The sequence below is a fragment of the Callithrix jacchus genome, chromosome X (genome assembly GCF_049354715.1).
Source record: "Callithrix jacchus isolate 240 chromosome X, calJac240_pri, whole genome shotgun sequence".
NCBI lineage: Eukaryota > Metazoa > Chordata > Mammalia > Primates > Cebidae > Callithrix > Callithrix jacchus.
In genome coordinates this window covers 114,309,184-114,332,140 of record NC_133524.1, presented here as the reverse complement: position 1 = coordinate 114,332,140, position 22,957 = coordinate 114,309,184, and the positions used below count along the sequence as shown (strand labels likewise).

At 38.3% G+C, this 22,957-nt stretch overlaps 1 protein-coding gene across 1 annotated transcript in view; it reads right to left on the bottom strand.

Moving 5' to 3' along the window:
* WDR44 (WD repeat domain 44) overlaps positions 1–22,957 on the bottom strand; it is a 98,627-nt gene that overhangs the window by 41,565 nt on the left and 34,105 nt on the right. Inside the window, exons 3-8 of the mRNA XM_002763194.6 lie at positions 18,462–18,536; positions 12,485–13,121; positions 11,570–11,700; positions 10,404–10,499; positions 8,648–8,784; positions 7,050–7,133 (exon numbers count right to left, since the gene is read on the bottom strand). Of these exons, the coding sequence (XP_002763240.1) occupies positions 7,050–7,133; positions 8,648–8,784; positions 10,404–10,499; positions 11,570–11,700; positions 12,485–13,121; positions 18,462–18,536 (1,160 nt within the window). The remainder of the gene's footprint in view (positions 1–7,049; positions 7,134–8,647; positions 8,785–10,403; positions 10,500–11,569; positions 11,701–12,484; positions 13,122–18,461; positions 18,537–22,957) is intronic.

The window sequence follows — 22,957 nt, the reverse complement described above, 5'->3', positions numbered from 1 at the left end:
CACCCACAAAGGGAAACCCATCAGACTCACAGCAGATCTCTCGGCAGAAACACTACAAGCCAGAAGAGAGTGGGGGCCAATATTCAACATTCTTAAAGAAAAGAACTTTCAACCCAGAATTTCATATCCAGCCAAACTGAGCTTCAGAAGTGAAGGAAAAATAAAATCCTTTGCGAACAAGCAAGTACTCAGAGATTTTGTCACCACCAGGCCTGCTTTACGAGAGCTCCTAAAAGAGGCACTAGACATAGAAAGGATCAACCAGTACCAGCCATTCCAAAATCACACTGAATGCTAAAGAGCATCAACATAATGAAGAATCTACAACAACTAACAGGCAAAACAGCCACTTAGCATCAAAATGGCAGTATCAAATTCACACATAACAATATTAACCCTAAATGTAAATGGACTAAATGCACCAATCAAAAGACACAGACTGGCAAATTGGATAAAAAGCCAAAACCCATCAGTGTGCTGTATCCAGGAAACCCATCTCACATGCAAGGATACACAAAGGCTCAAAATAAAGGGATGGAGGAAGATTTACCAAGCAAATGGAAAGCAAAAAAAAGCAGGAGTTGCAATTCTCATCTCTGATAAAATAGACTTTAAAGCAACAAAGATCAAAAGAGACAAAGAAGGCCATTACATAATGGTAAAAGGATCGATACAACAAGAAGAGCTAACGATCCTAAACATATATGGACCCAATGCAGGAGCACCCAGATACATAAGGCAAGTTCTTAAGGACTTACAGAAGGACTTAGACTCCCACACAATAATAGTGGGAGACTTTAACACTCCACTGTCAATACTAGACAGATCTACCAGACAAAAAATCAACAAGGATATCCAGGGCTTGAACTCAGACCTGGAGCAAGCAAACCTGATAGACATTTACAGAACTCTCCACCCCAAATCCACAGAATACACATTCTTCTCAGCACCACATCACACCTACTCTAAAATTGACCACATAATTGGAAGTAAAGCACTGCTCAACAAATGCAAAACAACTGAAATCATAACAAACAGCCTCTCAGACCATAGTGCAATCAAGTTAGAACTCAGAATTCAGAAACCGACCCAGAACCGCACAGCTTCATGGAAACTGAACAACTGGCTCTTGAATGTTGACTTGGGTAAACAACGAAATGAAGGCAGAAATAAAGAAGTTCTTCGAAACCAATGAGAACGAAGACACAACGTGCCAGAACCTCTGGGACACATTTAAAGCAGTCTCTAGAGGAAAGTATATAGCAATAAGTGCCCATATGAGGAGAATGGAGAGATCCAAAATTGACACCCTATCGTCAAAATTGAAAGAGCTAGAGGAGCAAGATCAAAAAAACTCAAAACCCAGCAGAAGACAAGAAATAACTAAGATCAGAGCTGAGCTGAAGGAGATTGAGACACGAAAAACCCTTCAAAAAATCAATAAATCCAAGAGCTGGTTTTTTGAAAAGATCAACAAAATAGACCACTAGCCAGATTGATTAAAAAGAAAAGAGAGAACAACCAAATAGATGCAATAAAAAATGATAAAGGGGAAATCACCACAGATTCCACAGAAATTCAAACCATCATCAGAGAATATTACAAACAACTCTATGCACATAAACTAGTAAACCTGGAAGAAATGGACAAATTCCTGGATTCCTGTGTCCTCCCAAGCCTAAACCAGGAGGAAGCTGAAACTATGAATAGACCAATAACAAGGTCTGAAGTTGAGGCAGCAATTAAGAGCCTACCACACAAAAAAAGCCCAGGTCCAGACGGGTTCACAGCCGAATTCTACCAGACACACAAGGAAGAGCTGGCACCATTTCTTCTAAAACTATTTCAAACAATCCAAAAAGAGGGAATCCTTCCCAAATCATTTTATGAGACCAACATCATCCTGATACCAAAACCCGGCAGAGACCCAACGAGAAAAGAAAACTTCAGGCCAATATCCATGATGAACATAGATGCAAAAATCTTCAATAAAATATTGGCAAGCTGATTGCAAGAGCAAATCAAAAAACTTATTCATCATGATCAAGTAGGATTCATCCCGGGGATGCAAGGCTGGTTCAACATACGCAAGTCTATCAATGTAATTCACCACATAAACAGAACCAAAAACAAAAACCACATGATTATCTCAATTGACGCAGAGAAGGCATTTGACAAAATTCAACAGCCCTTTATGCTAAAAACCCTCAATAAACTCGGTATCGATGGAACGTATCTCAAAGTAATAAAAGCTATTTATGACAAACCAACAGCCAATATCATACTGAATGGGCAAAAACTGGAAGCATTCCCTTTGAAATCTGGCACTAGACAAGGATGCCCTCTTTCACCACTCCTATTCAATATAGTACTGGAAGTTCTAGCCAGAGCAATCAGGCAAGAAAAAGAAATAAAGGGTATTCAAATAGGAAAGGTGGAAGCCAAATTGTCTCTATTTGCAGACGACATGATAGTATACCTAGAAGACCCCATTGCCTCAGCCCAAAAACTCCTGAAACTGATAAGCAACTTCAGAAAAGTCTCAGGATATAAAATCAATGTGCAAAAATCACAAGCATTCGTCTACACCAATAACAGACTTAAAGAAAGCCAAATCAAGAGCGAACTGCCATTCGCAATTGCTACAAAAAGAATAAAATACCTTGGAATACAACTCACAAGGAACGTAAGAGACCTCTTCAAGGAGAACTACAAACCACTGCTCAACGAAATCAGAGAGGCCACAAACAGATGGAGAAACATTCCATGTTCATGGTTAGGAAGAATTAATATCGTGAAAATGGCTATACTGCCCAAAGTAATTTACAGAATCAATGCTATCCCCATCAAGCTACCATCGACTTTCTTCACAGAACTGGAAAAAACCACCATGAACTTCATATGGAACCAAAAGAGAGCCCGCATAGCCAAGTCAATTCTAAGAAAAAAGAACACAGCGGGGGGCATCACACTACCAGATTTCAAACTATACTACAAGGCTACAGTAATCAAAACAGCATGGTACTGGTACCAAAACAGAGATATAGACCAATGGAACAAAACAGAGGCACCGGAGGCAACACAACATACATACAACTATACAATCTTTGATAAACCTGACAAAAACAAGCAATGGGGAAAGGATTCCATGTTTAACAAATGGTGTTGGGAAAACTGGCTAGCCATGTGCAGAAAGCAGAAACTGGACCCCTTCCTGACACCTTACACTAAAATTAACTCCAGATGGATTAAAGACTTAAACATAAGACCTGGCACCATAAAAACCCTAGAAGAAAATCTAGGCAAAACTATCTAGGACATAGGAGTAGGCAAGGACTTCATGAACAAAACACCAAAAGCATTGGCAACAAAAGCCAAAATAGACAAATGGGACCTAATGAAACTCCACAGCTTCTGCACGGCAAAAGAAACAGTCACTAGAGTGGATCGGCAACCAACAGAATGGGAAAAAATTTTTGCAGTTTACCCATCTGACAAAGGGCTGATATCCAGAATTTACAAAGAACTCAAACAGATTTACAGGAAAAAAACAAACAAGCCCATTCAAAAGTGGGCAAAGGATATGAACAGATACTTTACGAAAGAAGACATATATGAGGCCAACAATCATATGAAAAAATGCTCATCGTCACTGATCATCAGAGAGATGCAAATCAAAACACATTGAGATACCATCTCACGCCAGTTAGAATGGCGATCATTAAAAAATCTGGAGACAACAGATGCTGGAGAGGATGTGGAGAAAAAGGAACACTTTTACACTGTTGGTGGGAGTGTAAATTAGTTCAACCATTGTGGAAGACAGTGTGGCGATTCCTCAAGGCCTTAGAAATAGAAATTCCATTTGACCCAGCAATCCCATTACTGGGTATATATCCAAAGGACTATAAATCCTTCTACTATAAGGACACATGTACACGAATGTTCATTGCAGCACTGTTTACAATAGCAAAGACCTGGAATCAACCCAAATGCCCATTGATAACAGACTGGATTGGAAAAATGTGGCACATATACACCATGGAATATTATGCAGCAATCAGAAATGATGAGTTTGTGTCGTTTGTAGGGACATGGATGAATCTGGAGAACATCATCCTCAGCAAACTGACACAAGAACAGAAAATGAAACACGGCATATTCTCACTCATAGGTGGGTGATGAAAAATGAGAACACATGGACACAGAAAGGGGAGTACTAAACACTGGGGTCTATTGGGGGGAAAAGGGGAGGGCCAGTGGGAGGGGGAGGTGGGGAGGGATAGCCTGGGGAGAAATGCCAAATGTGGGTGAAGGGGAGAAGAAAAGAAAGCACACTGCCATGTGTGTACCTACGCAACTGTCTTGCATGCTCTGCTCATGTACCCCAAAACCTATAATCCAATAAAAAATTAAAAAAAAAAAAAAAATCAAGTTGACAAACTATAGACACAGAGTAGCCCTGCTTTTGTGAGAAAAAAAAATTCTATGGATAATACACCATGCTATTAAAACTGATTTCTGGGGCTGAGGTTATGATAAACTTTCATTTTCTATTTTACATATTTTTGTATTTCTTTTGATAGCCAGAAAACCTAGATGATAAACCATTTTTAAAACCATTATAAGGTCTCTGCTACCTATAACTGAAACTGTATTTTCTGGAAAATTATAGGTTTAGTACCATTTTAAAAGCCAAGAAAACAGACATTTTAATCATTTCAGATGAGAATAGTTCTAAAATATCTACTTTTATGCCTTCTTAAATGGCACTTAATGTTCTCTAAATTTCATTCTTTGATGAATAAGATCATTGTTAGCATCTCTTTGGTTGGTTAATACATTCAGAGGCTTTCTAATGCATTGTAGGTAGGCTATACTATTGTACTGGTTCCCCACTCAGCCTTCAAGGCAACAGGGCAGGACTCAGGGAAGCCTGGATCAAACTTCTCTGGCCATCAGTTGCCTTATCAGCTTACCACAGTATTCAGTGCCAATACTACTATGTTCTCTGTGTGTCATGGCATGAGAAAAGGTTGAAAAGCACTGTGGTAAAAAATGATTGTGCTATATTATGAGTTCTTTCTTTCTTTTCTTTTTCCTTCCTTCCTTATGAGTTCTTTCTTTTCCTTCCTTCCTTTGGTTGTGCTATGAGCTCTTTCTTTCCCTTTTCCTTCCTTCCTTTCTCGTTGATTGTGCCATATTATGAGTTTTCTTTTTCCTTCCTTCCTTCCTTATGAGTTCTTTCTTTTCTTTCTCTCTCCTCTTTCTTTCTTTTTGACAAGGTCTGGCTTGGTCACCCAGGCTGGAGTCCAGGATGAGATCATGGCTCACTGCAGCCTCGATATCCCCCAGGCTCAAGCAATTCTCCCATCTCAGCCTCCTGAGTAGCTGAGACCACAAGTGTGTGCCACCATGCCTGCCTAATTTAAAAAATTTTTTTGTAAAGAATGAGTCTATGTTGCTTAGGCTGCTCTCAAACTCCTGGGTTCAATTGATCCTCATATCTTGGCCTCCCAAAATGCTGGGATTATAGGCATAAGCCACTGTGCCTGGCTATATTATGAGTTCTTTTATCATTTTTCTGGTTATCTGATATTCTTACGTGTCAACTTCCATGTTGTCATAGTTTGCTGCTTTTTTTTTTTGTATTTTTTTTTTTTTTTTTTAGTAGAGATGGGGTTTCTCCATGTTGGTCAGGCTGGTCTTGAACTCCCAACCTCAGGTGATCCACCTGCCTTGGCCTCCCAACGTGCTGGTATTACAGGTGTGAGCCACCGTGCCCAGCTGCAGTTTACTGCTTCTATTTTGCAGTGAGCTCAGACACTAGATGACCAGAGTTTTCAAAAAATAATGTAAGAAATAAGCAATAATGGCTCTGAATAAACCTGAGGAACTTTTCTCTTAGAAAAATAATGAGTTTTAGTGCATGGACTATGTGACATCTCTCCTGGATGTTTACCTGTCTCTGAATAATTGTAGTAATTCCTAATTCTCAGGTTCCCAATAACGGCAACTACTAGATGGCCAAGATCCAAATATCTGAGGTACTATCATTTGCCTACATTTTAGGTACATTGTTCCAAAAATTCTCAATGCTTTCTTTGATATACACTAGGAAAAGATAAGACTCAAGTGGAGAATTTACTTTGAACCTTAGACTTAATTATTATCAATTTAGTGTATAATCAAACAAAATGTATAGGCCTGCCATTGATCTAGAAGTTTGTAGGAGAAACAGAAGGATGGCATAATCACAATCCTTTTGCAACATATGCTTGGATTGTTTAATGTGTATTTGTCTGAAAACAGTTTAAGATAATATATGATAAAGGGAAAAAGTAAGTTATAGACTACAGGTATTGTTAAAATTGAGAAAAGAAAGAAAATTGCTACGGACTGGAGTAGTCAGGAAGAATCTCATTATAACTGGGTTTAGAAAGACAAACAGGATTGCAGAGATGAAGAGAAAGGGAAAAGACAACCTTAAGGACAATCATGTTCTTCTACTAACACTTCTGATACTTACCTACCAGTAGAAAAACAACACAGGTATTGTACAACACTTACTGGTCATTTTCTGCATCCAGATGCTTTATTATTATTACATTTTTTTTGAAGCAGAGTCTTGCTCTGTTCCCAAGCTGGAGTGCAGTGAAATCCACCTCCCAGGTTCAAGTGATTCTCCTGCCTCAGCCTCCCGGGTGGCTGGGATTATAGGCACCCATCACCATGCCCAGATAATTTTTGTATTTTTAGTAGAGATGGGGTTTCACCATGTGGCCAGGCTGGTCTTGAACGCCTGATCGTAGGTGATCTGTCTGCCTCGGCCTCCCAAAGTGCTGAGATTATAGGTGTGAGCCACCGCGCCCAGCCCAGATGTTTTAAAATTAATTAATACAACTTCATAATCCATAGGCGAGGGGCAGGGAGGATTGGTGGTGGATAGTCATAAAAACTATATGGAGCACGATTTAAAATAGTATGGTAGTTCTCACTTTTTTAAAATAAAAAGTTGAAATGAAGAAAAGGGATGTACTGTAACTCACGTTTTCTGTTTTAACCTTCCACCATCAGTATCTGTTGGCTGAGACTGTAACTTCTCTTCATCATCTGACTGTGCTGCGTCATTACTGTAAGAAGGGGAAGTTGTTTTAAAAGAAACCATTTCTTCTACACTTCTTTTTTTTTTTTTTTTGGAGACAGAGTCTCGCTCTGTTGCCCAAGCTGGAGTGCAGTGGCGTGATCTTGGTTCACTGCAACCTCTGCCTCCTGGGTTCAAACAATTCTTCTGCTCAGTCTCCCGAGAAGCTGGGACTACAGGAGCATGCTGCCATCCTGGGCTAATTTTTTATATTTTAGTAGAGACAGGGTTTCACTGTGTTGCCCAGGCTGGTCTTGAACTCCTGTACTCAGGAATCCACCAGCCTTGGCCTCCCAAAGTGCTAGGATTACAGGCATGAGCCACTGTGCCTGGCCTATATAATTTTAATTTAAATGATGGACCTTGAGAACTGAAAGGCTTCAGAAATTGAAGAAAAGAATCTTTTTTTTTTTGAGACGGAGTTTTGCTCTTGTTACCCAGGCTGGAGTGCAATGGCACGATCTCGGCTCACCGCAACCTCTGCCTCCTGGGTTCAGGCAATTCTCCTGCCTCAGCGTCCTGAGTAGCTGGGGTTACAGTCACACGCCACCATGCCCAGCTAATTTTTTTTGTATTTTTAGTAGAGACAAGGTTTCACCATGCTGACCAGGATGGTCTAATCTCTTGACCTCGTGATCCACCCGCCTCGGCCTCCCAAAGTGCTGGGATTACAGGCTGGAGCCACCGCGACTGGCCAGAAAAGAATCTTTAAGCAAGGTACAGTATACAACATATAAATGAATGCAATTTAGAAACTTAAGAAAAACCTACAAACAAGGCTTTTGCTTGGCAAAATGTGCTGTAGAAAAATAATAAAGTAACTTGAGGGCATCTTCCTTGCTACTCATTAGGTACAACATGCATTACATTTAATAAAATAGCTCCTGCTTTTGCAGAAATGATTCCTTAGGTCGAAATACATCTCATAGTAAAGTCATTTCATTTTAAAGCCATTTTCCTATCCTACGAAAACAGTACAAATACTTATATAATTTATGATCCTTAAAGTAAGGTTTCAGAAGACTAAGTGTTCATTCTACACAGGTTTTTAGCCTCAACATTTTTTGTTGTTGTTGCTGTAATGACGTTTTTGTTTTAGTAGATATGAGGTCTCACTATGTTGCCCAGACTCCTCTCTAACTCCTGAACTCAAGTTATTCTCCTGCCTCAGCCTCCCAAAGTGCTGGGATTACAGACGTGAACTATTACACCTGGCTGCCTCACTGTTTTTTATTGTCTCAAATATAATATAAATCATTAAAAAAAAGAAACTAAATGCTATGGGATTTAATATTTATACTATTTCCCCCAAGTAACTGTACAGTCATAATGGAGAGCCAAGTTAAAGAATACATACATTATCTAACTCTATTTTAATTCCAGAATTAAAAAAAAGGGTGAATGAAACCAAGTTAGGGATTGTCATAGTTCACTAACAGAGAAATCTTAATTAATCCGAAATACTATAAATGACAAATGACAAATAACAACATTAGGCCATACCTTACATATTCTTTTGTCCTTCTCATGATGTGTAGAGTGAGAGGATTAATGCCTGTTGGTAGTTTCTCTTCCGCAAGACTCAAAGGTATTTCTTCTCCAGTATCCAGGTTCTTAATCATTACACTGGCTAAAATTTCCTGAAGTTAAAAAAAAAAAAAAAAAATCACACCAAGATGACCTACAATTTAATTATCTTTTTGAGTCTACAGAATTCCCCAAAATGTAAGCTAAAGGCTTTTTAGATACATTCAATACTGCACACAATAAATTCTAAGATTTTCATTGATACATAATTCACATGCCACAAAATGCACTCATTTAAAGCATATAATTCGATGGTTTTTAGTATATTCACAGGGTTGTACAACCATCACCACTAAGTCAGAACATTTTCTGCACCCTAAAAGAAAACTCCCTACCCATTAGCAGTCACACCTCATTTCCCTTTCCTCCTAGCCCCTGGCAAATACTAATCTACTTTCTGTCTCTATAGATTTGCCCATTCGGGATATTTCATATAAATTAAATCATATAGCCTTTCATTTACATCTGGTTTCTTTAACTTAGCATGATGGTTCCAAGGTTTATCCATGCTGTAGCATGTACCAGTACTTTATTCCTTCATTCCTTTTAATTGCTGAAAAATAAAACATTGTATGAATATACCACATTTTATTTATCCATTAATTAGTGATGGACATTTGGGCTGTTTCCACTTTTTGGATGTTATGAATAATGATGCCATGAATATTTGTGTACATTTTCTGTGTGAACATATGTTTCCATTTCTCATTGGTATATACAAAAGAATGGAGTTGCTGGGTCATGGTAATACTATGTTTAACATTTTGAGAAACTACCAAACTGTTTTCCACAATGCAATATTTAAAAAAATGTATTGCTTTAAAGAAACATAAACTAAAATTTTGCTGTAAAATTTAATTCTGAATAAGTTGGCTAATAGGTGCATAGTAAATTTTAACAGTAAGAAACCATTAAAATAATTTAAAAAATTATGTTGGTATAACACATATTTATAATATCAAGTTCTTTTATTATTATTATTTAAACTAATTTTTTTTTTTCTTGAGACAGAAATTCACTCTGTCACCCAGGCTGGAGTACAGTGGCACATTCTCAGCTCACTGCAACCTCTGCCTCCCGGGTTCAAGTGATTCTCCTGCCTTCGCCTCTGAGTAACTGGGATTACAGGTGCACGCCACCATGCCTGTCTAATTTTTGTATTTTCAGTAGAGACAGGGTTTCGCCATGTTGGCCAGGCTGGTCTCGAACTCCTGACCTCAAGTGACCTACCCGCCTCAGCCTCCCAAAGTGCTGGGATTACAGGAGTGAGCCACTGCACCTGGCCTCAATATCAAGTTATTTTAAAGCTCACTTTCTATAAAATACGAACCTTGCTTTTAATATATTTATTCCACTATATAAAAAGGGCAAGTTTAAGTCAGAGATGCAACATCCAACATATCAACAAAACAAAGACAATCTTCAATCTTCATTTTTTCTTCTGTATGTTTTTTGCTTAACAGCAATAAACTTAAATTTTTTTAAAAATTATAATAAACTACACATAACATAAACCTTAACATTTTAACAATTTTTAAGTGTATAGTTCTGGGTTGTTAAAAACATTCACATTGTTATGTAACCATTATTATCATCCATCTCCAGATCATTTTCATCTTCCCATTATGTCTTTTGTACTTTTTGTTTTAAGAACAAAATAATCTATTTCTACCTCATCAGTAAGCTCTCTCCCAGAGTTGGATCTAGGTCTCTGAGGGCCCATCACTTCACCTGCTATCGTCTGCCCATCAGGTCCTTTTCCATTTTCCTGGAAATATAATTTTATAAACAGAAATTAGACTGAATCAATTTCTATAAATTTTCAATTATTACCACACACAGGTCTAAAGAATTTCATAATTCAGATAATGGAGTCTGCTGAAAATCTAAATGGAACACTACATTTCAGTCCTTCATTTTTCCCAGCATGCTGAAAAACATTAGGAACCAAAACTACTGCTGCCCATGAAATAATGTCTTAGTATTCTTGAAAACAAATAAATGTTCTATTTGAACCTGACCAAAAAAGCATTTCTCTACTAAGAGTGCTATTAATCTGGACTGTATGTAGCTATCTGAAATGTAGGGGTCAGAAAACTTCTCTCTATAAATAGCCAGACAGTAAATATTTTAGGCTTTTTTGTTCATATAGAGTCTTTATCAAATATTCTTCTTCTTATTTTAAACAACTTTTAAAAACGTAAAGACCATTCTTAGCTTGGGGACCCTACCAAAGCATGCCATGACTGATCTTTGCTCTAAGGCTATAATAAGACTATAGTGTCATATGTTCTAGTCCGGTAACCTGGACCACCATAGCTACCAAGTAAGTAGCTCTGAGATACAGAATCTAGCTGTGGTAAAATTAATGTTATCAAGTCTTTTGTGTAGCCCACTGCCTAGTATATAAAGTTTTTTCTGATTGGGAAAAGGAAATTATTTAAAAAAAAGTCTTCAATTTTGAGCAATACAGGCCGGGTAAATATAGACTATAGTTGGTGTTTATTAGTACCAACAATATTACAAATAGTAGCATCTGTCATTTTTTGAATACCTATTACCTGCTAGATACTTGGCATATTTTAGCTCATTTCAAACCCTCAAGGAAGGATTTTTCCTCCATGTTATTGATGGAGCATCTGAGATCCAGATGCTCAACAGCTTGCTAGGCTCACCCAGTTAGTTTGCAGCAGAGCTGATCAAGAGAAGTAAGGAGGCCAGATTTGGGGAACAAAGAAATATTTGGTCTGCAGAACACAGAAGCCTCAACAATCAACAAACCAGTCAGTTGGAGAGAACTGATAAAGCCTGTATGGAATAGAATGCTAATTCACCAACCTGGGCAGTAACTATTTTATCTCCACTGGTAGCACTTGCCAAATCAAGAGAAGGTTGAGAATCCTTGACCGTACTCTCTGAAGCCATGTTTGCAGTTAGGAGAGAATCAGACGTAATATTCTCTTTGGGAACTGCAATGATAATGATAATAATAATAATAACAATTACAACCTTTTTTGTTCGATTCTTATAACAACCCTGTGAGGAAAGTGGCTTGAATACTCTCATTTCCTATTCAGGGAAACCATAGTTCAAACAAGTTATTTAACTTCCTCAAGACTAGACAGCTCATACAAAAAGAGATGCAGGACTTGCATTCAGACTTTAGGTCTCCAAATCCCATGTTTTTGTCACCATGCCACTCTCTCTCAGATGGCAATAGATTTGAAAGTTTGAAGTCTGCTGAAGTGTTCAATTATAGTAAAGTAACTTACACCAATGTAAACATTTTTATATTTTGTCTATTACTAAAGAAATACTTTTAATAACTTGGTTGCCAGTGTTTTTTTTTTTTAAATAAACTGAAATAAAAGCAGGAAGCTAAACAGTTTCAACTCCAAAATTTCGCCACAGAGTTATTTCTCTCTCTTTCTTTCTTTTTTTGAGACAGGGTTTCACTCTGATCACAAAGGCTGCAGTGCAATGGCATAATCTTTGCTCACTGCAGCCTCTGCCTCCCAGGCCCAAGCAATTCTCCTGTCTCAGTCTCCCAAGTAGCTGGGAATACAGGCACATGCCACCATGACTGGCTAATTTTTCTATTTTTTTTTTTGTTCAGGTAGAGTTTAGCCATGTTGCCCAGGCTGGTCTTGAACTGAGCTCAAGTGATCTGCCTGCCTTGGCCTCCCAAACTGCTGGGATTACAGGCGTGAGCCACTGTGCACAACCAACAGTTATTTCCCAATTAATACTTGCCATCTAGATCAGGAGTTTTCAGAGTCTCAAATTCCAGTTCACTTTTCTTTTTTCTTGGTGGTGGAGCAGGTCGAGATGGAGGTGGAGGTCTAGGAGGCGGGAAATTAGTTGGAGGAGGTGGGCGTGCTGGAACAGGCTTCTTTGTACTAGCCACTATATCAGGTTCTGGAGTAAGGTGTCTTGGGGGTTTGGCAGGGGCCATTTCTTCCCCAGTGGCAAAATCTTTAGTAGATAAGGAGTCTGAGGACACAGGCTCTAGAACATCACTTCCTTTGACTTCCACTGCTTCCTTGTTCAATACTTCTGTTTCAGTTTCAGGCACATTAAGCTGCTCAGTTGAACTTACTTCAGTTAATTTTGTGGTTTCATCTATTGGTTTCTCACAGGTTTCATCAGAAGGAAAATATTTTTTTAATTCTAATTCAGTCTCTTCAAACGTATTCTGACTCTCTGCTGCTTGGGATTCTTCCTGTAGTACTTGATCTATGGCTAACAGTCCTGGTATATTGCTCAGATCTGTTCTAGCCACAATAGGACTGGCAGTAGCCTGATCAGAGAGTTCTTTTCCTTTGGAATCCAAAGAGTCATCTTCAAGCTGTAGTACTTTCTGACTCTCTTCAATAATACTTTCAATAATCTGATGAAAGGGTTAAAAGCAGTTTTTAAAAATGAAGCTATTTATAAGAATACAATAACAGCTAATTATTTACATGGTACTTAGTACATGCCAGGCAATGTTCTTAACACTTTACATATTTTAACCTTTACGACAACCTTATGAGATTCCACTCCTACTGTCATCATTTTACAAATGAGGGAACTAATCAAATGATTTGCCCAAGGTCGCAAAGCAAGTGAGTGATGAAACAGGTATAAACCCAGGGAGTTTGATTCCAGAATCTATACTCTTAACCCTCATAATAAGGAATTTGTGTTAATACTTAGGCACAAAAGTTCAAATAACCCTGTAAAATCAAGTTCAATTCTAAACTTACATTAAGACTCAATATCCTGATTCATTTACATATTTATGCGAAACTAGTTGTAATACCAGCCTACTGGTTTGAGCCTACTTAACAAAACCATGATAATCCAAATCCACCCAGGAGAAGCATTCAAGTTGTTTAGCTCTGAACTCAAGCTTATGACCCAAAACCAGCAGATGCAGGGAGATTAACATTCTTAAACAGACTACACCTAAACTCCACTATTTGGAGTCATGGCAGGACCATGAAAAGAGTTCAAATACCCAGTTAACCTTGTCTTATCCCTATTTTTCTTTCTTTCTTTCTTTTTTTTTTAAACTGAGTCTCACTCTTGTTACCCAGCCTGGAGTGTAGTGGCAGGATCTCGGCTCACTGCAACCTTCGCCTCCCATCAAGCAATTAATTCTCCTGCCTCAGCCTCCCAAGAAGCTGGGATATTACAGGCATGTGCCCCATGCCTGGCTAATTTTTGTATGTTCAGTAGAGATGGGGTTTCACCATGTTGGTCGTTGGTCTTGAACTCCTGACCTCAGGTGATCTGCCTGCCTCAGCCTCCAAACATGCTAGGATTACAAGCATGAGCCACTGTGCCCGGCCCTCTTTATTTCTTACACGTAGCTGAAAATATAAACAAGCTTTCTATTATCGTCTACTAATATTTAGAAAAAAATATATTTTCTCCGCAGTCTTGTCATTAAATCTCCCAGATCACTTATCCTGCCACCATGTCCAACCATGAATAACTTCTGCTTTCTCAATTCCTTGGCTTCAGAAAGTTAATGGAATGTATCACAGAACCATCCTAATCTGGTTTACTACAATTTCATGCAAACTTGAACTGGATATTACTGTTGTTCATCCTTAATTCCTTAGCATATTTGATACGTTAGTTTTTCTCAATCTTCAAATTAACCTTAGAAATTACCTTGTTTTCACCAAAACTAACCAGAGTCCAACTAATTTGTCAATGAGGTGGTTACTGAGCACTGCGAACCTCAGTGATAACAGTGATAGCAGAAGTCATATCACAATGGATTTGGGAATTAATAAGAGGTAAAGATATAGAGACATTAGCACGGTCTGCATTATCAAAAAGTTTAGCTATAAATGCAAAAAGACTTCAATAAAGTGACCTAGCACTTTTATAACCTAAAGGGAAGAAACCACTGGAAAAGAAGATAACAGAGCAATGTTCTGGAAAAGAAAGGAAGGAAGGCCTACTGTGTATTAGACCTAGTATTCTCATTTAATTGTCATACAGGCCTTTGTGAGGTAGATGGATTACCTCTCTTCTAGAAAAGCAGGACTCCTAGGTAAAGGCATTAAGAACTTTGCCAATCCCGCAATTAATAAGCTACAAAGCCAAGATTGAAATCCAGGTCTTTCTTAAAAACCCAGTGATCTTTGTATTATACCATACTACTTTGGACAGAAAACAAGAATACCAAATCTTCAGTGATGGATGACATGAAAAAGAGGTAAGAAATGAAAATAAATATGTAGGTAAAGTAAGTGAGAGATGATAGAAAGGAATGAGTTCAGGCTTATTAGCCTCTAATATTTACGTGGAGAAGGAAACAAGGTTATCTGCCAAAAGTAAGGGGGGGTGTGAGTGGGTACAGTGAGCATGAGGCGAGTATAAAGGCTTGAAATAATCACTACGCATAATGGAAATGTCTGTGCCATAAGAGGGGTCTGAAATGTGGTTGAAAATCCCGTCTTCCCCAATCCCTTACCTAAGAACAATCTCTCCCTCCTCTGAACTTCTATTATTCTTCTTCTTACTGTTCAGTATAGTTTGAACTATAAAACAAATACAGAGCAGTATATGGGCTAGCTCTATTTACTTTCTCTACACCAGATAATTAGTTCCTGGAGAGCAAGGTCCATGTTTTCGGCCTCTTGATATGCTCCATGATGCCTTCTTATGGTGCCTGGCCCTGACATTTTTTTCTGGGTTTTAGGAGGCAGTTAAAAGGGAAAGACTAAGAACAGTGAGAACCAAGACATACATAGAGATGATTATGCTAAAGCACTGTTTGCTTCCAAAAGCTCACTGCAGCCCGGCACAGTGGCTCACGCCTGTAATCCCAGGACTCTGAGAGGCCGAGGTGGGCGGATCACCTGAGGTCAGGAGTTCAAAACCAGCCTGGCCAACATGGTGAAACCCTGTTTCTACTTAAAATACAAAAAAAAAGGGCCAGGCGCAGAGGCTCACGCCTGTAATCCCAGCACTTTGGGAGGCCCAGGCGGGTGGATCACGAGGTCAAGAGATCGAGACCATCCTGGTCAACATGGTGAAATCCCATCTCTACTAGAAATACAAAAAATTAGCTGGGCATGGTGGCACGTGCCTGTAATCCCAGCTACTCAGGACGCTGAGGCAGGAGAATTGCCTGAACCCAGGAGGCAGAGGTTGCGGTGAGCCGAGATCACGCCATTGCACTCTAGCCTGGGTAACAAGAGTGAAACTCCATCTCAATTAAAAAAAAAACAAACAAAAAAACAAAAACCTCACTCCTTTCCCAGTGTTTACAAAATAAAAAGCACAGTTTAGTATAACACAAGGCATTCGTATAATCTGGCCCTAACTTTTCTCTCTAGCTCATCCTCAAATGTTCTGCACATTCCCTACCTCCATGCCTTTAGAAATGCCTTTCCTCTCCCATCTTGGCCTGTCCAAATCTTACGCATTCCTTAAGAAACAGCTCAGATGCTACTTCCTCCATGAAGTCATCCTCATTCCTACCCCCAAGCAAGAAGTCTCCTTTCCATTGTGTTCTTACAATAGTTTGTAAGTTTATTTGAACACTTATTGCATTTAGTTTTGTGTTTATCCAATTTCCTCTACTAAAATGTAGGCTACTTGAAAGCAGTGTGCCGTCATCCTCAGTATATCCCCATAGTCTTTATCATTAGTGATTCATACTTAATTTAATTGAAAAGGCTAGAACGTAAAAAGCGATTATTTAGCATCTTAAACCTCACTCTGCTCCATAGTGTTTTCTCACAACTTTTTCAACTTTTAAACTCTCCTTAAAAACATCTTTTTGGCTGGGCATGGTGACTCCTGCCTGTAATCCTAGCACTTCGGGAGGCGGGGTGGGTGGATCATGAGGTCAGGAGATCGAGACCATCCTGGCTAACATGGTAAAACACCATCTCTACTAAAAATACAAAAAATTAGCCGGGCGTGGTGACACGCACCTGTAGTCCCAGCTACTTGGGAGGCTGAGGCAGGAGAATCGCTTGAACCCGGAAGGTGGAGGTTGTGGTGAGCCAAGATTGTGCCACCACACTGCAGCCTGTGCGACAAGGCAAGACTCTCTCTCAAAAACAAAAAAAAAAGAACAACTTTTTTTCTCCATTAACTAGAAATAGTTACCCATTTGTAATTTTTCCTAAGAAAAACATTATTTAAAAAGATAAGAAAAGCTACAGTGGAGAAAATAGGAATATTTTAAGTTTCAACAATAAAAATGGCTAGATACATTGTAATCCATTTACTTGATGGAAATCGATGCATCTGAGTATGGAAATCATATAGAAATATGAGGAAAATCTAAAAATTGTAAAAGAATATAAAATTCTACCTACACTACAATTAGGCAGAAAAATGTATGCTAATGGGTGAGAATCAGAAGGAAATGCTGAAAAATCAAGACAACTGTGTGTTATAGTATAGAATTGCAGGCAATTTCTTATTTTTTTTAAAAAATGGTTCAGTTCCTGTTAATGTATACTGGCATGCAATCCACCATTTGTTCCAAAAGGGAATATTTTTCTTTTAAAGGAAAAAGTATGATCAATATTAAAATATGTAGTCTGGCTGGTCACAGTGCTGCACACCTATAATCCCAGCGCTTTGGGAGCCTGAGGTGGGTGGATTGCCTGAGCTCAGAATTTCGAGACCAGCCTGGGAAGCATGGCAAAACCTTGTCTCTACATAAAATACAAAAATTAGCCAGGTGTGGTGGCACACACCTGTAGTCCCAGCTACTCAGGAAGCTGAGGTGGGAGGATCACTTGAGCCCAGGAGGTAGAGGCTGCAGAGAGCCATGATCATGCCACTGCACTCTAGCTTGGGCGAGAGTGAGATCCTGTCTCAAAAAAAAAAAAACTTAGTCCATTAAATTTCTAAATTCCATCAAGATAAAACAATGGTTTTCCATTAGGGGTTATTTTGTTCCATACCCCTCCCCAGACATTTGCTGATGTCTGGAGATACATTTGGTTGTCATAATTGGGGGTTGGAGATGATACTGACATCTAGTAAGTAGAAGCCAAGGATGTTGCTAAAACACATTACAATGCACATAATAGGCCCTACTCTCCATTAGTCCAAAATGTCAAGTAACACTATTGGAGAGAAACTCTGGGGTGGAGAATGTGTCATTCTGTTAGCCTCTGGAGACCTACTGGCTAGAACATTGCCTAGGACACAGAAAACACTTAAAACATTTATAAATGAATAAAAACACACCATCCTGTCTTTCTCCTTGAGTTTTATTCTGATACTATGAACTGGCCATTTTCAAATTACTGATCTTGTGCTTGGTCTCTTCTAGTAAACCAACCTTTGAAGTTTCGTAGCATCAATTTTTTAAAAGGTGTCAAAGGTACTATCAGAATAAGGACTTCTTATAACTTCTGATTCCTAAAGACATCAGAATGTTGCTGCATTGAGCTGAAAATACTTAAAACTCCTGGTAGTAATCTCAGGAATAGTTAGGGCTTATTCTGATGAAAATACAATAGAAAATAAAATATTTTACAAAATACTGTTACAAGGATAAATTACCAATTATACTATGAAAAGGACTTCTAAAAAGCCTAAAATGTCTTCAACCACAAATTTGACAGATTCGTGAAATATTTACTGAACATCAACCATGTACAGAGCACTATACTAAAAGAATATAAAAACTGTTTGAAATACACCATATAAATATGTGTGCTATAAACTAATATTGACATTATATCTTTCCAACCTTTTTAGACACATCTGGTTTCAATTCTTGTACAGGTGACTCATTTCCAACTTTGTATGCAGTATTCTCTGTTTCCTGTTGGAAAAAGAAAAGAAATAGAGACCAAATGATGACATCTTTTCTTTAAAAATATGCTTTAAAGGGGGACAAATGAGAAAATGTTGCATTAATAAATCAAAGGCCCTTAAAGGGCTTAGATTTCTTCTTTTTTTTGGGGGGGGGAAACGGAGTCTCACTCTGTCTGGAGTGAGTGGCACCATCTCAGCTCACTGCAACCTCTGGCACCAGTCTGGAGTGCAGTGGCACCATCTCGGCTCACTGCAACCTCTGCCTCGTCTCAGCCTCCCGAGTAGCTGGGATTACAGGCACATGCTACCACACCTGGCTAATTTTTGTATTTTTAGTAGAGACAGGGTTTCACCTTATTGGTCAGGCTGGTCTCAAACTCCTGACCTCAAGTGATCTACCCACCTCAGCCTCCCAACGTGCTGGGATTACACTGTGCCCAGCCTAAAGGGCTTAGATTTCTGAATACTGATTGATGCCCAGAAATTTTATGCCAAATGGGACCATGTAATTTGCATAAGAAAGTCACCAATCAGCAAGATTCTATTATTCTGCAATAGGATATTTACCTTTAAATGTGAAAACTTACTCAACTTTTTAACATTAGAAAACTGTAACAGAAGATAAGAACTTCTAAGTACCTTTGTAGCTAAAAAGGATTAAGGATTTAAGAAAGGGGTTGAATCAAAATTATTGTTTTTCCCAAAGCATTGCTCCAAAAATATGCACAAATACAAAAGTATGCAACACAGAAAATCACATTCAGGGAATAGTTTTCTTAAAATTCTACATACTTTAGATAAAAGAAATCAAGACTTAACCAGAAGTTAAATGAAGCCCCTAAAAGTATGAATAAAGATGAAAAAAATTAAACCCACCAAAAATACATATATATCTACGTATACATTTATATACACATACGTACATATATATATATATTTGGGAGGTTAGAAATTGGTACTGCATTTCTGCTGGAAAAAATAGGGTAAATAAGGCAATCATATTTGCAAATCTCAATACAATACTCCTCAATCTTAAGTTGTCTTTCTACTTATGGAAGTACAGCAATTTGAATGCTACTCTTGATAGTAAGAAAAAAATCATAATTCTTTGTACACATCACAGAGCTTGTTAGAGGAAGGGCACTATAACCATTTTAGACAGATAAGGGACCCAAGGAAAAGTAATTATTTATATACTTATACAAGTATCAGGATATGATCATGATAGGCTCATTAATGAAATTACTCCAGGGATTATTAAAATGTTAAAGATTTAACATGCCAGTGAAATTTCTGTAGAACTTGCAATATCTTCAAGCATTGAATTCCTCTTCAGAATTTGGGGAATACTACCAATTTTATACAGATTTTTCCAGAAAAAAATTGTTTCATGGGCTCCTAAGTGTTAGATAAAATCCAAACTCTACCAAGTCCCATGAAGGCCTAAACATGACATGACCTCGGTCTACATTTTTGATATCTTCTACATTCCTCATCTCCCTCACATATCACTCCCCCACAATTACACTCTGGCCAATAGGATGGTTCCTTGACATCAGGGTCCCAGCTCAATTGCTATTTTATCAGAAAATACTTCCCTGATCATCTCAAAACAGACTTATCTAACCCCTTAACTTTCTATCATACTATCCTATTTTTCTTTTTTTTTAACTTTTAAATTCAGGGGTACTTGTGCAGATTTGTTACGTAGGTAAACTTGTGTCACAGGGTTTTGTTGGACAGATTATTTCATCACCCAGGTATTAAGCCTAGCACACATTAGTCATTTAACCTGATCTTCTCCCTCTTCCCACCCTTCACCTTCTTATAGGCCCCAACTTGTGTTGTTCCCCCCACGTCTTCATGTGTGCATATCATTTATCTCCCACTTAGAAGCGAGAACGTGCAGTATTTGGCTTTCTATTCCTGTGTACTTTGCTAAGGATAATGGCCTCCAGCTCCATCCATGTGCCTGCAAAGGACATGATCTCTTTCTTTTTTATAGCTGTGTAGTATTCCATGGTATATATCCACATTTTCTTTATCCAGTCTATCACTGATGGGCATTCAGGCTGATTGCATGTCTTTGCTATTGTGAACAGTGCTGTAATGAACATTTGTGTGCATGTTTCTTTATAATAGAACAATTTATATTCCTTTCAGTATATACCAAATAATAGGATTGAAGAGAGGATGTCAAAATACCCTTATTTGCAGACAATATGATCTTATATCTAGATAACCCATAGTCTCAGCCCAAAAGCTTCTTAATTTGATAAACAACCTCAGCAAAGTCTCAGGATACAAAATCAATGTGCAAAAATAACAAGCATTCCTATACACTAATAACAGTCAAGCCGAGAGCCAAATCAGGAACATACTTCCATTCGCAACTGCCACGAAAAGAATAAAATACCTATGAATACAGCTAACTAGGGTGGTGAAAAGAGAACTACAAACTACTGCTCAAAGAAACCAGAGATGACACAACAAATAGAAAAACATTACACGTTCATGGATAGGAAGAATCAATAGTGTTAAAATGGCCACACTGCCCAAGGCAATTTATAGATTTAATGCCATTTTTATTAAACTACCATTGAGATTCTTCAAAGAACTAGAATTTATTTTAAAATTCATAAGGAACCAAAAAAGAACCTGAATAGCCAAGGCAAATCCTAAGCAAAAAAGAACAAAGCTGGAGGCATCATGCTACCCAACCTCAAACTATGCTACAGGGCTACTGTAACCAAACAGCATCATACTGGTACAAAAACAGACACATAGACCAATGGAACAGAATAGAAAATAAAGAAGTAAGACCGCATACCTAACAACTATCTGATCTTTGACAAACCTTAGGAAAACAAACAATGGGGAAAGGCTTCTCTATTCAATAAATGGTGCTGGGGTAACATTATCCTATTTTCCTTCATTGCACTTATCGTTTGAAATAACTTTATTTACTTGCTTATTTTTTTTGTCTATTCCCTGTCCCACTAGAATGTAAGCTCCATGAGAGCATGGACCTTGTTTGCTCTAGCTACAGTTTGTTCAGTACCTAAAACAGTGTCCAGCACTAAATAATCATTTGCTGAATGAATGTTGAATGATGCATGCTCTTTCTTCAGTTAATACATACATCTTAAGTATATATAGGCTTTAATTGGATCCTGGTCTTATATGAAAGAAGGCCAGGCATGGGCTGAAACCTGGAGTTAGAGACCAGCCTGGGCAACACAGTGAGACACCGCCTCTCAAAAAAAAATGTCAAGGCAAGTGTACACATCTGCAATCCCAGCTACTTGGGAGGTTGTGGCGGGAGGATTACTTAAGTCTAGGAGCTTGAGGCTGCAGCGAGCTATAATCATGCCACTGCATTTCAGCCTGGGCAAGAGAGCAAGACCCTGTCTCTAAAAAGAAAAAAAAGAAAAAAGAAATAAAAATCTAACCAACACCAATTGGTAAGATAACCTTGACAAGATGGAGGCAGAATAATTGGAAGCTGATCACCAGTAAGAATAGTTGATACTCTCAGCAGAACAGGGTCCATAGGAAACCATAAAAAATAAATTAACAGTTGATGCATATTAGAGAAACACCTTCAACTGTCCCACTAATTATTTTTATCCAATTATTTTCTAGTAACTGTTCATCAGTACGAAAATCAGAAGCATTGTACAACATAATTCTGTGGCTATTTTCCCTAAATTAAGCTACACAAAATTACACATTAATAATTTTTGGACCTCAATTTGATTAATTGACTGATTTTTAGAGGCAGGGTCTCACAGTTGCCGAGGCTGGAATGCAGTGATCCTCCCACCTTAGCATCCCAAAGTGTTGGGATTATAGGCATGAGTCACTGCACCTGGCCTATTTGTCACTGCACCCGGTCTAATTTGTTTCAATTATTTACTTATAAAAGATTAACATTCCCACACTAGCCAAAACTGCCAAGCAGTGATTAGACTTCTATTTTATTTGGCTTTAACAAAACTGTCTTGGAGTCTGAACTTTTAAAAGGTAGCAACTCCTTCAAGGTACTCTGTTGTTTTAAGTCACAAGCTTAAAGGAGTGATATGGCACCTACCAGAGGGCATGATCTCCAGAGAAGATTTCTTAATAAAATCAGACTTAGGATTTATAGTCAACTATGATTCTCTCTCAGTGATGTATAAGATCCAGGTCCTTCTAATACCTTGATCAGGCTTTTGGGACAAAGGAATGGAGGCCAAGAATGCACAGACAAGCAATGCCAACTTATTTACACTTGAGACAGTCCATTACCTACTTCTGGTGATGTGCTGACCCATTATTAAAATGCAGTACTTACTAAATCTCAGCTTCCCCACTATCAGGCCATTTCTTTAACGCCTATCTATCACAGTATCAAAAGTCTGCTTCCTTAAAAGGTATGGTAACTTA